The 13028-nt window shown below is 52.0% G+C and overlaps 4 protein-coding genes and 1 non-coding gene across 6 annotated transcripts; 3 read left to right on the top strand and 2 right to left on the bottom strand.

The window, feature by feature from the left end:
* Window positions 1-1214: 1214 nt before the first annotated feature.
* LOC128270092 (general transcription factor 3C polypeptide 1) lies at window positions 1215-8108 on the top strand. Its single transcript, XM_053007498.1, has 7 exons — window positions 1215-1293; window positions 1363-1696; window positions 1772-2641; window positions 2700-7367; window positions 7489-7681; window positions 7754-7847; window positions 7927-8108. The coding sequence occupies exons 1-7, from the start codon at window positions 1215-1217 to the stop codon at window positions 8106-8108; spliced, it is 6420 nt and encodes a 2139-aa protein (XP_052863458.1).
* Window positions 8109-8315: 207 nt separating this feature from the next.
* LOC128272916 (TIP41-like protein) lies at window positions 8316-9514 on the bottom strand. Its single transcript, XM_053010802.1, has 2 exons — window positions 9404-9514; window positions 8316-9327 (listed from the first exon to the last, which is right to left on the bottom strand). The coding sequence occupies exons 1-2, from the start codon at window positions 9422-9424 to the stop codon at window positions 8485-8487; spliced, it is 864 nt and encodes a 287-aa protein (XP_052866762.1). The 5' UTR covers window positions 9425-9514; the 3' UTR covers window positions 8316-8484.
* Window positions 9515-9796: 282 nt separating this feature from the next.
* On the top strand, window positions 9797-10285 carry LOC128272834 (small nuclear ribonucleoprotein F). Its single transcript, XM_053010717.1, has 2 exons — window positions 9797-9828; window positions 9921-10285. Exon 2 carries the CDS (start codon window positions 9983-9985, stop codon window positions 10247-10249), a length of 267 nt encoding a protein of 88 aa, XP_052866677.1. The 5' UTR covers window positions 9797-9828; window positions 9921-9982; the 3' UTR covers window positions 10250-10285.
* Window positions 10286-10320: 35 nt separating this feature from the next.
* On the bottom strand, window positions 10321-12921 carry LOC128274122 (P3 protein-like). 2 transcript variants are annotated; one of them, XM_053012217.1, is made up of 3 exons: window positions 12811-12921; window positions 10590-12008; window positions 10321-10497 (listed from the first exon to the last, which is right to left on the bottom strand). In XM_053012217.1, exons 2-3 carry the CDS (start codon window positions 11912-11914, stop codon window positions 10428-10430), a joined length of 1395 nt encoding a protein of 464 aa, XP_052868177.1. In that variant the 5' UTR covers window positions 11915-12008; window positions 12811-12921; the 3' UTR covers window positions 10321-10427. The 2 variants fall into 2 exon arrangements, with proteins under 2 accessions (XP_052868177.1, XP_052868179.1); XM_053012219.1 differs by having other exon boundaries at window positions 12824-12907.
* On the top strand, window positions 12102-12173 carry Trnae-cuc (transfer RNA glutamic acid (anticodon CUC)). The gene has a single exon. It is a non-coding gene; the product is annotated as a tRNA-Glu (tRNA).
* Window positions 12922-13028: the final 107 nt, after the last annotated feature.

Below are 13028 nucleotides of genomic sequence, written 5' to 3'. Positions count from 1 at the left end.
CTGTGGTTGCCTTCCTTGACGGATACGCAATGCGCCAAACTTGAACAGGGAAACCTCTTTTCGTGGTGGCATAATGGGTACCAGAAACACACTGACGACCGACACCCTCCGACGTACGATTAACAGTTGACTACTAATTTTTATAATCGATTCCTTTCTTCCCGAAACGGATCTTTACGCGTTTATCCGACACAGACATTGGCAAACCGCAACCAAACACAGAACAAACAAATAACCCCCAAAAACTCTTCTAACATGTAACGTATAATTATAGTCTATTACATTTAGTGTGAACGTAATTCGAAAATTGTAACTAAGGGTGACGAAAGTATAAAGGACCGAATACGGTGCAGAGTTTTCGCGGAGCAATATTGTGTTGCGATGCTGAAAGTGCATACCTTTCGAGTGAAAAATGGTATTACAACATACAAATAATGGAGAAAAAAATAGTAAAACAATAAAAACTACGGTAAAAAATGGTAAAACAACAAATACTCTAGGTGGTCGTTCTTTCATTTCCCAAGGCTAGTGATATCCCCGTTCCGGGTTTTCTTGTTTACTACACTGTGGACAAAAAATATCGTGAATACTCGAAAAATCCTTCTTTATTCTTCTAAATCTATCTTAGCACGCTCTGGAGCAGTTTCTTGGCTTTAGTGAATAGCCAGAAGTCACATGGTGCTAAGGTAGGCAAATACCGTCGTTGCGGAACAAGTTTGTGGCAAAATTATCACGAATCACGAGTGCAGTGTGAAATGGTAGCCACAATAATCGAAGACAACTGGTTCCCGTTCTTTTTTGGCCATAGTAGTATACTGTAGTTTTTGGCCGAACGGCAAAAACTAAGAGAAACTAAAGGATTCAAATGTAGCAGTTCAATGAAAGAAATCTATTTAAAATTGCAACCATCACACAATTCTGGAGACGAGAATATTGAATTGTTTGAAATTTCTACTTTAAAAATTAAAAAAAAAACTCACTTTAAACCTTGTGCTACAACTTTTAGATACGCACTGTTGTTGTTTACATCCTCGAATGCTCTGAAGCATTCAACCGACGCATGTAAACATAGGCGTGTTTGGCATATGGGTGTTTACATGCTGTCGCCGGGTCACCATAAACAGAATACGGCAAACTGAGAAAAGTGCCACTGGCTTTACAATATTTCGAAATATTGTTCGATTTCGTGTGATTCGCTTTTAATGTAGCACAAAATGTTACCGAACGCATCGTTAGCATCGATCGTCGACGAGGAAGTTAGTCTCGATGGCCTCGAAGGGAGTACGCTGGACGGTGAGAAATTGGGCTCCAATCAGAAGGTTTCGACTTCTAAATTAACTTCTGTTCTGCTCTGCTCCGCAGCACTATCGCATCACATTGCGCAAAGATTGCGAATGTCGGTGCCGATGCCCCGCCGTGTAACGGACTCGCTGTGGTTGCTGATCGTGCGCAACGCAGAGTTCGGGTTTTATTTGCTCCCAACCGAACGGAAACCGCACATTCACTTCGATCGGTTCGCCTTAGTTGACCCGGATACGGGCATCCCACAGCAACCGGATGAGTATCCGGGCCACCGGTTCCGTTACAATCTTATCGAACAGGATGGGGTGCGAGGCTCGTGCGAAGAGTTCGACACCCGTTCGGCGATTCCACGAGAAGAGCTGCTGGCCGTCGGCTGGAATGAAGCCGAAAACAGGTACCATGGCCGAGGACCGGACGAACGGGGGTTTGCATTCAATAACCGATACCGTCCGTCGCTTTCACCCTACAGATACGGTCGCAAGTTCGTGGTGGTGGCTTCGCAACGGTTGCGGGAATCGTTTCTCATTCCACCGAACTGTACACATGAGCTGACCGGCATCCAGTACTGTATGCTCGAGTGGATTGGTCGCGCGCGCTTCAACGGGGAAACGTCGCAGGGTCGCTTCTCGCTGCTGGATGTGACGCGCGAATCCAGCACACTGTTCTACAACCGGAAGGCGTTGTGCAGTGCCCGGCTGATCACGCGCCAGAGTCTCTGCATGCGCACGAAGGAAGCCGGCAGCGTCCAGGGTATGGTGTTCCACCTGCCGCGCTACTATCGCGAAATGAAACCGAAACAGCTGCTTATCGTCGAGCGCGTGGTCTGCGAACTGCGCAAGCGGAAGCACTACATGGCCGATTACGAGGAAATTAAGCACCTGGTGCTGGGCAAGGCTGAGGCGAAAAAGGTGTTCCGCACACCAGAGTTTCTGCGGTATGTGCGCATCGACGAGATGGTCCCGTACCGGACGCTCTACCCGGATGCACCGTCAACCATGTGGAAGTCGAAGCGAGGCGACGAGAAATCGGTCCGTGTGATGCGACTAATCGATCCGGCCGCGGATGTATTCGAACTGTGGAGCCGTGAGGCCCAGGACGATGAAGTTCGGGATGGCTTCCTGTGTCGGTCCGACAGTAGTGCCCTCTATGTCGATGTGCCCATGTTGCGGTTGGCCTACGAAACGATCGCAAAGAGCGGCAAAAAGGGACTGTCGCAGTCAGAGCTGGGGTTCGCCCTCGGACTGGATCGGCTGAACGCCCGGTGTATAGTGCGCAATCTGACCAAGCTGAAGGCAATTGAAAGCCAATCGGTCAACCAGGGACGCCAGCGTACGGCCAAGTGAGCATGAAACGTCATGAGACGACTGTACTGTTCTTTAATGTCTTACTATTTGCAGATTTTTTATTTCCGGTCACTTGCCGATGTCGAATACTCTCGAAAAGGAACTGTCCCAGTTCGTTTCGAATCAACTGAACGTGATCGAAACCCAACGCCAACGAGAGCAGGTCCCCAGCGGTAATGACCAGCCGCAACCATCGACTTCGGCCGACGGTACACTGTTGACACCAAACAACAACCTCCTGGCGGATGCGCAGGAACTGCCGGACCTTAAATTCCCCCAAGAGGAGTACCCGTTCGATGTGTCTCAACAAAAAGCTATTGTGAGCGAAGTGACGTTCTCCAACAAGCTGCAGCTCAAGAAGCCCACCAAGGGCATCACGAGCAGCTTCCGCTCCATCAACGAGCGGCTGCTCGGGCGCTGCAACTTCATCTTGGAACTCGTTAAGCGCGAGTACGCGATGGAGCCGCGCAAGATTGTGAATCGCCTCAATGAGTACGAGCTGGACGACGGGTACTTGCACAGGGCGTGCAGCAAATCGATCATGCGCCTAATCGCGCGCCTCGTCGATGATCGGCTGCTGGTGATCGCAAACGTGACGATTCGTGGTGTGGGTACTCGCGAGCACCACCAAATGCTGGTGTGCGATCCGTCGGTCACATCCAACCACCCGGCCATGCAGCACAAGCTGGGCCAGTTGAAGGCCGATTTTGCTCTCCGTACTAATCGCGAAGAATCGACAGCGAGTGAGGCGCAGTCGGCGGCCAAAGCGAATCGTGACCCTCCGCGACCATCTACCACGCGGGTGCGCGGGTATCCAAATTGTTTGGCCAAGTGCCTGCGGATGAAACTGTTCCATGAGTACATCTTCTACCTTGCCTACATCCATTCGCCCGATGCGCGCGAACTGACGCCCAGTGAGCTGACGGAGGTGGATCTGTCGGATCTCGAGCCGGACGAACGGTTGCCCGTGTACAGTAACACGAACGACTGGAAGATGTTCGTGAAGCCACTGAGCACGTACGACACGTACGGCAGTGCGACGGGCTGGATTCTGCTGATGGACATAACGGCTCGCATGCCCATGTGGATATTCTGTTCGATCTGTACGTACGCGTTCTACACGAAGGAACTGGACTACTACCTCGATCACCCGATCCGGCGCTATCTGCCCGTAAAGCATCTGCCGGACGCAATCCGGACGCAAATTTTGTCCAGCCGTCGTCACGCGCGCCTGATATTCGAAATCACGAAACTACTGTGTTGGGCCGGACTGGTGCAGATTGGTCCGCGGGTTCTGAAGGCACGCGATCAAACGTTCGTATACGTGCGGCGCACCGCGGCCTTCCTCGATACGTCCCCATCGTGTGCGGGCTACATTGAGATCGAAGATCGCTCGTACGAGCAACTGACGTTCCACTTCGCAACGCTCGCCGATGTCCAGGAATACTGGAGCCGCCTTTATGAAGTGACGAGCCACACACGGCTCAACATGCGCAGCACTGCCTTCGGCCGTGAGCTGTTAGTGCAGAAAGTGTTTGCGAAGCCTGCGATGCAGGCCGCAATCGCTGCCTGTACGATGGGGTCCGCTCTCGCGAACGATCGTGGCCAGCTACCGCCCGGTGATCGGCGAGGTGCGGCCGGTATGGACTCCGGCATGTTCATGCACCTTCACTCGAACTGGCACAAATCGATCAATCTGGGCCTTCCGCTCGATAAGCACCGGCTGAAGGTGGTGCGAAAAGCCATCCGTACGAAGCCTTTCGGTGGTGGTGGCGGTGCGGTTGTAGCAAGCGGCAGCAAAACGACCGACAAGCGGCTTACGCTTCGAAAAGGTGGACGCACGATCGGCGGCGGGGTGCCGTTGGTTCCGATAGTGAAACCCACAGGGCGCCGGAGACAGATTACTCGGCGTGTGCTGAAACCGTGCCACAGACGGTCGGCGCGCGAACGCTACGACGAAATCGATCTGCGTGCCCTGAAGCAGATGAACAAACTGCGCGTGAAGTGGTCCCGCAGCGAGGATCAGCTGTTGATGATCTGTCGGGTGGCGCTCATGTACATGTACAGTCCAGCGGTGCGATCGGTTCCCACAGTGAAATCGACGACGCTGCGCGACATTCTGCACTGGTCGTCGGCGCGGTCGCACAACAAAACCTCGCACGCGTGCACCCGCCGGCTGAACTATATGACCCGCAAGTTGCCCGGCGTGGCGGAGCAGTTGCGCATGCAGGTCGAGGAAAGCAAACTGAACCCCCTCGTGGCGGGGCGCTTCGGGGCCGGGTTTGTGGCAAAGTTGCGCCAGTACTTCCCACGGGCCGACGATCACGTGCTCGCGGTACGGATCCACTTCGTTCAGCTGGTGGCGCTACTGCGGAGCACGCTTTCCAAAAGCTGCACCAGCGATGACCACTTCCAACTGGCGCCGGTACGGGGTGCCGAACAGCAATCGCAGCCGGGCAAGAAACACAGAACGGCAACGGAAAGTGAAAAGAAGAGCTCGAGATTCCGGCTGCCAAGAACGATCGGCGAGCTGTGCCGCCGTTACGACATCATCGAAACGTCCCACGGTGCCGGCAAGAAGCTCAGCTACGCCAAGGACCCTTCCAGCACGGACGAGCTGCAGTTGTACAAGTTCACGATCGTGCTGCACAGTGCGATCGCAAACGGGCGCGCAAAAAGCGACGATCGGTTGCTCTACATCTACAGCCAGTATCCGGAGAACGTGCTGATGCGCGCGATGTCGATGCTCCGCTCGATGCAGCTCGTGTCGGTCACCAAGTGGGTGAAAGCATCGAGCAATGCCGTGCTGGGGAATTTGATGGCGCGCCAGGACAAACTGTGCCACGTGTCGATCAGCTACCAGCAGCACCTGATGACGGCGATTCCTCTCGAAGCGTTCGTGCCACTGTTTGACCTGTACGTGCGGCTACTCGAGCGCGACGCACCGTACACGCTCGAGGACGGTACGGACGATGGGTTGGTGTTGCTTCTGGGCGAGCTGATGGCTACCGAGGGCGATGACGGCCAGAGGCGAATCGAGCTACGCATCGATCCGGCTGCGAACTACATCGAGATGAATCCGGACGCGAAAGGGCGATCGGACACCGGGGAAGAAGGCTCGCAAGCGCTGCCAACACTGTACGCCGAGATGCTTCCACCTGCTCCGGTGGCCACGGCAAAGCAGAAGCAAAGGACTACAAGCCCCAGTCGGCGGTCGGAAAAGCGATCCCAAGGGAAGAAGGTTACACCGTCACCGGTTTCGGTGGCAACCGCAACGGCTCAGTTACGGTTCGTTGCGAAGGCAGACGTAATGTTCCACTACGTGGTACACCCGGCCGAGCGTTTGCTAAAGTTGCCGCTCGAGTACTTTCACTTCTTCTGCCTGCTCGAGCAGCTACGGTCGGCCGGTCGCCGGTTGTTGGCGCAAACGTTTAAGATCGACGAACAGCGCACGGGACAGTGTTCGCTGCCGAACTGTCTGATCGTCGGTGGCGGGGATCTCGTAGAACGCTGCCTGACGCTGGCCCGCGATCGGGAGGACCAACTCGAACGCATCCGGCGGCACGACGGTGAGCGGGCAAAGCTTGCGCCCCGTTCGAACCGTACCGATCCGGCCCTGCTGTTCGATGTGCGCGAAGACAACCTGCTGCTCTTTTTCGGCAGGTACATCACGGACTTTCAGCAACGGTACGGCGCACGGCACAAGCGGGACGTTAATCGGCACCAGCAGGTGCTGGCATCGCTGACGCGCCACACGGTCAATATGGCCGACCTGGTCGGGGAGTGCTTGCGGTTCGATAGAGAATCGCCCGACTATCGATGGCTGGACCGAATCGCGGTCAGTGGAAATCGCGCCGGGGACTACGATGATGGTGACGATGACGGTGGTGAGGAAATCGACCCAGAAGCGGCGACATCCGGAGCATCAGAAGCGCTCTCGGCTGGCACCGCGATGGATGACGAATCAGGCGCTAGGGGTATGTCCGGAGTTTCCGGCCGAAAGGCTGGGTCCAAGCGGATCGGAATGCTCAGTGCGCTCAGCGAGAAAGTGTACAAGTTGCACAACTTCTATGAAGTCTCCTCGAAGAAGATGCATATCCACGTCCACTGGCCACCCGGGGCCGACGTTGCGGAGCGTGAATCGTACGGTCAATCGAGTGTACCCAGGTGGTTCCTGCCGGGCGGAGCAAAGCGACGTCAACAGATACTGTTCGCGCTGGAGAGTGAAGCGCTCTGGCCACCGGCCGATATGGTCGAACCGTTGATGGCCGATGCGACGGGGCTGATCGCGCAGAATCGTCAGGCGTGTGCCCTGCTTTCGTTCATCGAGAGTAAACGAAACCTGGGCGCCACAATCGGTGAGCTGGCGAACGTGTTCGCCAACGACGACCATCACGAGCTCGGTCAGCATTTGGGACGTCTGCGAAATTTGAAGTTGGTGCTTCGGGCCGGCTTCCGCAGCATCACGTACATTCACTGGCGCTTCGTGGACGAATGGTTAGTGAAATCATTCGTTGGGATCGGTGACAGTGATGAACCGACGGCGCCGCAGGCAGCTACGAGAGCCCCCGCCACCGAAGAAGCCAGCACTTCGCAAACGAAGGGTCAACGGAAGCGAAAACATAATCAGGAAACGACATCCAATAAGAAGCGGAAACAAATGCCGTCGGAGAATCAAAACGAAGAGTGCAAGGTTAAGGACGAAGCGTCTCAGACGGTGCCGTAAGTATCGACCTTTTCTACAACGCTTTTCGCAGTCATAGCAAACTTTGATTTCGATTGCTCACAAGATACCGGAAAAGTTTGTTAAGCATTCGTTGCCCGTTGCTTTTTGCATTCGCAGGAAACCGAAACAAACCGTGCTGGTAGTGATGGCTCCATGGATTCAACTGAACGGCATGATCAACAATCGGCTGCTGTACCGGTGGCTCACTTCGATTCTACTTTACTGTGTGGCCCATACGGGTATACCGCTGAGCGCGCTATTCCAGCGTTTCAACATGATGGCTCCGTTTCATGTGCGCCAACTGCTGGAAGTATGTTGGCGTCTTTTGAACTGAACATGTTCACTCCGTTTCTTATGCATCATTTTTTGCTCTCCTTGCCAGCTTCTCCAAGAGTACGGATGTGTTACGTTACAGGCGCTGCGGTGTCAGGCGAAGAAAGCATCTCTATTTTCCAGCTTCAAACCGGCTACGCTCGGTAAGTAGTCCATTCTTTTCGAATATTGTTCTCCGTCAAAAAAAAAATGCTCACTTAAGATAATTCTTTTTCCTGACAGTACCAGCAACGGAATTTACGAGTGATGACCATTTGTTCGTAGAAACGACGGCCAACGCACTTAGCACGCTTGCTTTGTGTATCGGCGAATACCGGAAGTACGCGCAGGACATTTTTGTAGACGCAGAAACGAGGAAAAAACGTAGAAGGCATAGCATCGAAGAAGCCGAGGGTGCAGCATAAGACTGAGATAAAACAATCATTTGGGCTCTCTCTCTCTCTCAAATCATCAAACGCATTCCAGTCTTACCTGTGTGGCTACGTTAAAAGATGCTTATGAAATGCTAAGTACGCCATCTATATGTAGAAACGGTATGTCGTTAAGATGTTGCCCAATAACAATGATGAAGTTCGATGAAGAAAAAGACAAGATCCTGGAATGGGGATCAATCCGATACGCATCTGTGTCACGTCTTATGACACGCATTATTTATTGTGTACCGAAAGAAAAATCGTAAATCCGAACCAATAAAATTACAAACCATGATGTTCCGCTTCTGTGGAGCAAGCAAACGAACGTTTAGTTTAAAAGGGTGACCACGGACACGGACTGGCGTCGTTAGGCGCCTGCTTCGACGATGGTGAGTTTCTCGTTGACCTTCCGAATCACTGGCAGTTGTTGAGCGATTTCGTTCGGATCGGTAAAGAGCGCCGGTGGAACGTGCTTTAGCTGCTCGACCTTCGCCTCCCGGTGCGTGAACTCCTTCAGCAGATAGTTGTTGCCCTTTTCGTAATGGAACCGCGTTTCGTTGATGCGTATCAGCACGTTGTCGACACGGAGAAAAAAGCGCTGCAGAACGTAGAACCCGGACGGCATCACTCGCACCTTTACCGACAGCAACGAGATACCGTGATCGTGCAGTTCATCCTCGAAGAGCGTGAGATCATGATAGAAGAGGATCGGCTCGCGCTGCATCAACTTAAACGTGTCGATCCGCTGGTCGGTCGGCTCCACTCGCAACCGCTCGTTGGTCGTGCCAGAATACTCGGTCGTGAAGGACCAGTCAAAGTGTTTCACCTTATCAGTCGTTTCGGCGGCTTCCGGGCGACTCTCGCGCCACTCGTCGGAACAAGCCACCTTCAGGTCTAGCTTTTCGTTGCGCACCAGCTTCAGGGCATCGATTGGGCGAAACTCGAGCACGGCCCCGGAGCTATGAGACAGACGGAGCACATTTCTGTGAAACACCATGTCCGGGAGGTGCGGTAAATCGAGGGCGAAGTTGTAAACACACAGCTCGCAGCATCCCTCGCCGCCGGCCACGCACTGATTATCGTTCACGCAAACGCTCTTGAGGATGTGAGACTTCGTGTACGAAATGGTCCATTCGTCGTACTTGTAAGTTTCACTGTCGACGGGCAGCCGGACCGGACCCAATCCGTCGGCACCAGTCACTTGCGGTGGCTACCGGAGAAAACGGATGGATTACATAAAGCTCAATACATGTCTTCACAATCGTGGCTTCACAGCTTCAACTTACCGCAACACCAGCCGTGGCCATTGTACACTAAGCTTTTACTAAGGTTTGTTTCGGACAACTATAATTTGCTAGTGGCCTTCGATTTCAAAACGATGTAAACAAAATATTGCTCCAGCGTCTACTTAACTGAGTGATGTTTAGTGACAGTGACAGTTGGCCACAAAAACGCTGACGGTTTTTAGCGTGAATTGAGCATGCTTTTCGCCATTTAACATTCAACTAATTTCGCAAATAGGAACCAGTTGATTGTTGATATTAAATGAATCATAATTACTACTTTTTATGCATTTATTTTCAACATACATTTCACCAGCCTCCGAAAATGGTCTAAAAATATCTAACCATTAGCGGTATCGAGCTGTCAAAATCGTATCGCCGGCATTGTTTTGAGAACGAAAAGCAGCGAGGACGCTAAAACTGCAAAGGTAAAATTGCACTGTTTCGAGTGCATTACTCGACAAATTCACAAGAAAAGTTTGCCGAACAACATAAGCTAAATAACGTTTGTTCATTGTAGGCAGCATTTGGAAAGATTCGTGTTCGTTTGGAAACTAAGGCACTACAACAACCCGCAGCACGATGGCGACCGCTATGCCAATCAACCCGAAACCGTTCCTGAACGGTTTAACGGGCAAACCGGTGATGATAAAGCTAAAGTGGGGCCACGAATACAAGGGCTTCCTGGTGTCGGTCGATGGCTACATGAACATGCAGCTGGCCAACACGGAAGAGTTCGTCGACGGACAGAACACGGGCCATCTCGGAGAGGTGCTTATCCGCTGTAACAACGTGCTGTACATACGCGGTATCGACGACGAAGACGAGGAGGGTGAAATGAGGGACTAATAGTGTGTAGAAATAAATTTAATTTCAACTGCAAGCTATCCAAACAACTGCCACTAATTGTTGTTCTAATCGTTTATGTCTTTTATTTTCGTTGGACCGTTTTTTTCATGAAAGTACATCTGTTTCCCGCCTATTCCCGCATGATTCGTCTGCCTCCGTTCTGAATGTGACTTGCTGCTTAGGTACTCGGAGTGTTCGATATGGAACTGCTTTTCGGAATCAGACTGCTTTCAGCGCGCCGCTTCGAGCTGAAAGAGAATTATAAGAGGTTTGGCTTAAGGTCACATGGATTAGCCATTAAAACACTTATACGACGTTCAGATGCAATCGCTTCACTTACCGCTCGTGCATTCGTAAACCGAGCATTAGCAACATCAGAGGCAGAGGGGTCATGATGGCAGCGGAGACAGGAATCACCGTCGTCAGATCGGCGGCCGGTTGTTCTAGCGCAAAGCGTAACAAAAAAATCGCTATTCCTGTATTCTGGATGCCCGTTTCGACCGAGATGGCCAGCGAATCAGCGAGCGGCAAACGCAACAGATGGCTGGCCAGAAACCCGAAACAGTAGCCTATCCACGGCAGTCCTAGGCCGGCTATGATGATCTGCCACGAGAACAGCTCGAACAGGTACAGATTGGTGACAATTGCAAAGATGACGATAAAGAGGATCAACACCACGGACATCGGTTTCAGGATGCGCACCAATAGACGCCCGAAGCGCGGACAGCAACGCTGTATAATCAACCCTGCGCTGATTGGCACTACGAGACCAATGGCCGTGTACGCAATTCGGCTGTACGGAACGCCCAGATTTGCTCGCTCAAAGATTCTACGGCCGAGGGTGAATATCCACAGCGGCATCATACCAAACGCCGCCAAAGTGCTGATGGTGGTCATTGCAATCGAGAGCGTAAGGTTGCCTCCGAGTGCCACCGTCCATATGTTGGAAGCACCGCCTGCCGGTGAAACTCCGGTGAAGAACAGTCCCAGCTGCAATTCATAGTTGTCGGGGAAGAGCAGATGGCCGAGACCGAAGCTGAGCAGCGGCATAAACAGGAACTGGCAGAAAAAGCCGATAAGTGGCCCGACCGGCCGACGAGCGATCTGCTTTAGTGCTCCAACGTCTAATGCGGCACCGAAGTTGATGTACAGAATCGATATCAGCAGAATGACCGAACCAGTGAAAACGTGATCGATCACACGCTCTTGGCGTATCACCGTGACCGGCAGGGTAGCGGCCGACGGCAAAGGCTCAGCTGTACCATTCTTGTGCACTACCTCCACGAAAAAGTTCGTCTGGCCGAGAAAGTTTCCCACGATGGTAAACGATCCGTTGTACGGGACATTGGCTTCGAGTTCCTCTAAGATAACGATCGTTCCATTCTCTACCGTAGCCACGTGCTCGCGTTCGCTTCGCAGTTGCACCGAGGCAACATCCGCTAAGTCCGTTCTATCGATGTGCGTAATCTGGACCGTCACATTTTGCATCGTGCCCATGTGTACGGTTAGCTTGGGCGGATCGTAAGCCACCGCCCAGCTTAGCTTCTCCATGCGGTCATCGTCCGAGATTAGGGTAGCTTTACAGGTGTAAATTGCTTGAAGTGCCAGCAAGCTGATGAAGAGCAGCAGTTTGAGTAGCGGACAGGAGGCCATTGCACTCGACATTCAAATCCGTCGGTGACCGGCGAGAGTGCTTGCTTTATGAGTTGTGTCCCTTCGCACGTTACTATGCCAGTTTAGGGCCAGGATTCGATGAACGCTATGGAAAAGACGTAGCAAATTAGTTATTTTCTACTAAACGCATCAAAACGGTTCGTAATGTATATGCCTCAAAACCAATCCCACCATCAAGTCCCATATTGTCTAGTGGTTAGGATATCCGGCTCTCACCCGGAAGGCCCGGGTTCGATTCCCGGTATGGGAAATTCACTTTTTTCTTACTCCCATTAGGAATCGTTTTTTATTTATATCCCTTTCACTAATGCACATCAAACAGCATGTTATCTGTCGTTTGACCGTATCGGCGCCGTTTGATGGTTTAATTGATTTACAATAGCGAAATACCAATATACCGGTTGCCTATCTACGCAGCATGACCATTTGCAGCTTCGGCAGGCAGGCGGAGGTGCACTGATTGGGGTTTATGTGTATTACTACTTTATTTTCTACTCCTGCATCATGAAAACATCAGTAGATCAGTGGATGTTATCATAGGAATAGTGCACTTCACGGTTCACTACTACTTATCATCCTGTCTAGCTCGCTCTCTATTCTGGCGTAATCCACCTGATGGAAGCTAAAACCTGTTGCACAACTATCGTGACCGTACCGAGTTGCTGTTTGAGTACTCTAATTAGTTTGCGGAACATACAAGAAACATTTACGCGCAGAAACGTGGGGGGATTCCCAAAAAAATGATCGCAAAATAAGAGCAACTCAGTAGGCTTCAGAATTGTTTTTGGGTTTGAAGGATGTCAGATTCACGAAAAGTATCAGGGCTGCAGAGAAACTGGGAAAACTATAGTTGTTTTAAGCAATAGTTACTAGCCAAAGACACGCACACAAACTGTTCACCTCCGGTTCCGTCACGCAATGGACGGTTCACTGCCGGATGATTGAATAGCTCTTCCGAGCATCAGATTCCGTGGCGATCTCGGTAAAAACAAAAATTGGACTGACTCCGTGAAAGGGTGAACTGGATTCCGTGAAGGGGGTGAGCGCTTTGCGCCGATCGTTCGGCTGCGTGCTGAACAGTGCACACTGTTCGGTTCTCTCTGTG

The sequence above is a fragment of the Anopheles cruzii genome, chromosome 3 (assembly GCF_943734635.1).
Source record: "Anopheles cruzii chromosome 3, idAnoCruzAS_RS32_06, whole genome shotgun sequence".
NCBI lineage: Eukaryota > Metazoa > Arthropoda > Insecta > Diptera > Culicidae > Anopheles > Anopheles cruzii.
Note: the sequence above shows the minus strand (reverse complement) of the source record. Positions and strands in the feature narration are given on the sequence as shown.

Bases quoted from the DNA above. Each gene is read 5' to 3' on its own strand.
- LOC128270092 (XM_053007498.1), top strand. From the start codon at position 1,215: ATGTTACCGAACGCATCGTTAGCATCGATCGTCGACGAGGAAGTTAGT. The intron at 2,642-2,699 runs GTGAGCATGAAA...TACTATTTGCAG, and splicing joins GGACGCCAGCGTACGGCCAA to ATTTTTTATTTCCGGTCACT. The intron at 7,848-7,926 runs GTAAGTAGTCCA...TTTTCCTGACAG, and splicing joins CTTCAAACCGGCTACGCTCG to TACCAGCAACGGAATTTACG.
- LOC128272916 (XM_053010802.1), bottom strand. From the start codon at position 9,424: ATGGCCACGGCTGGTGTTGCG. The intron at 9,328-9,403 runs GTAAGTTGAAGC...TTTCTCCGGTAG, and splicing joins TGGCCACGGCTGGTGTTGCG to CCACCGCAAGTGACTGGTGC.
- LOC128272834 (XM_053010717.1), top strand. From the start codon at position 9,983: ATGGCGACCGCTATGCCAATCAACCCGAAACCGTTCCTGAACGGTTTA.
- LOC128274122 (XM_053012217.1), bottom strand. From the start codon at position 11,914: ATGTCGAGTGCAATGGCCTCCTGTCCGCTACTCAAACTGCTGCTCTTC. The intron at 10,498-10,589 runs GTAAGTGAAGCG...ATTCTCTTTCAG, and splicing joins GGTTTACGAATGCACGAGCG to CTCGAAGCGGCGCGCTGAAA.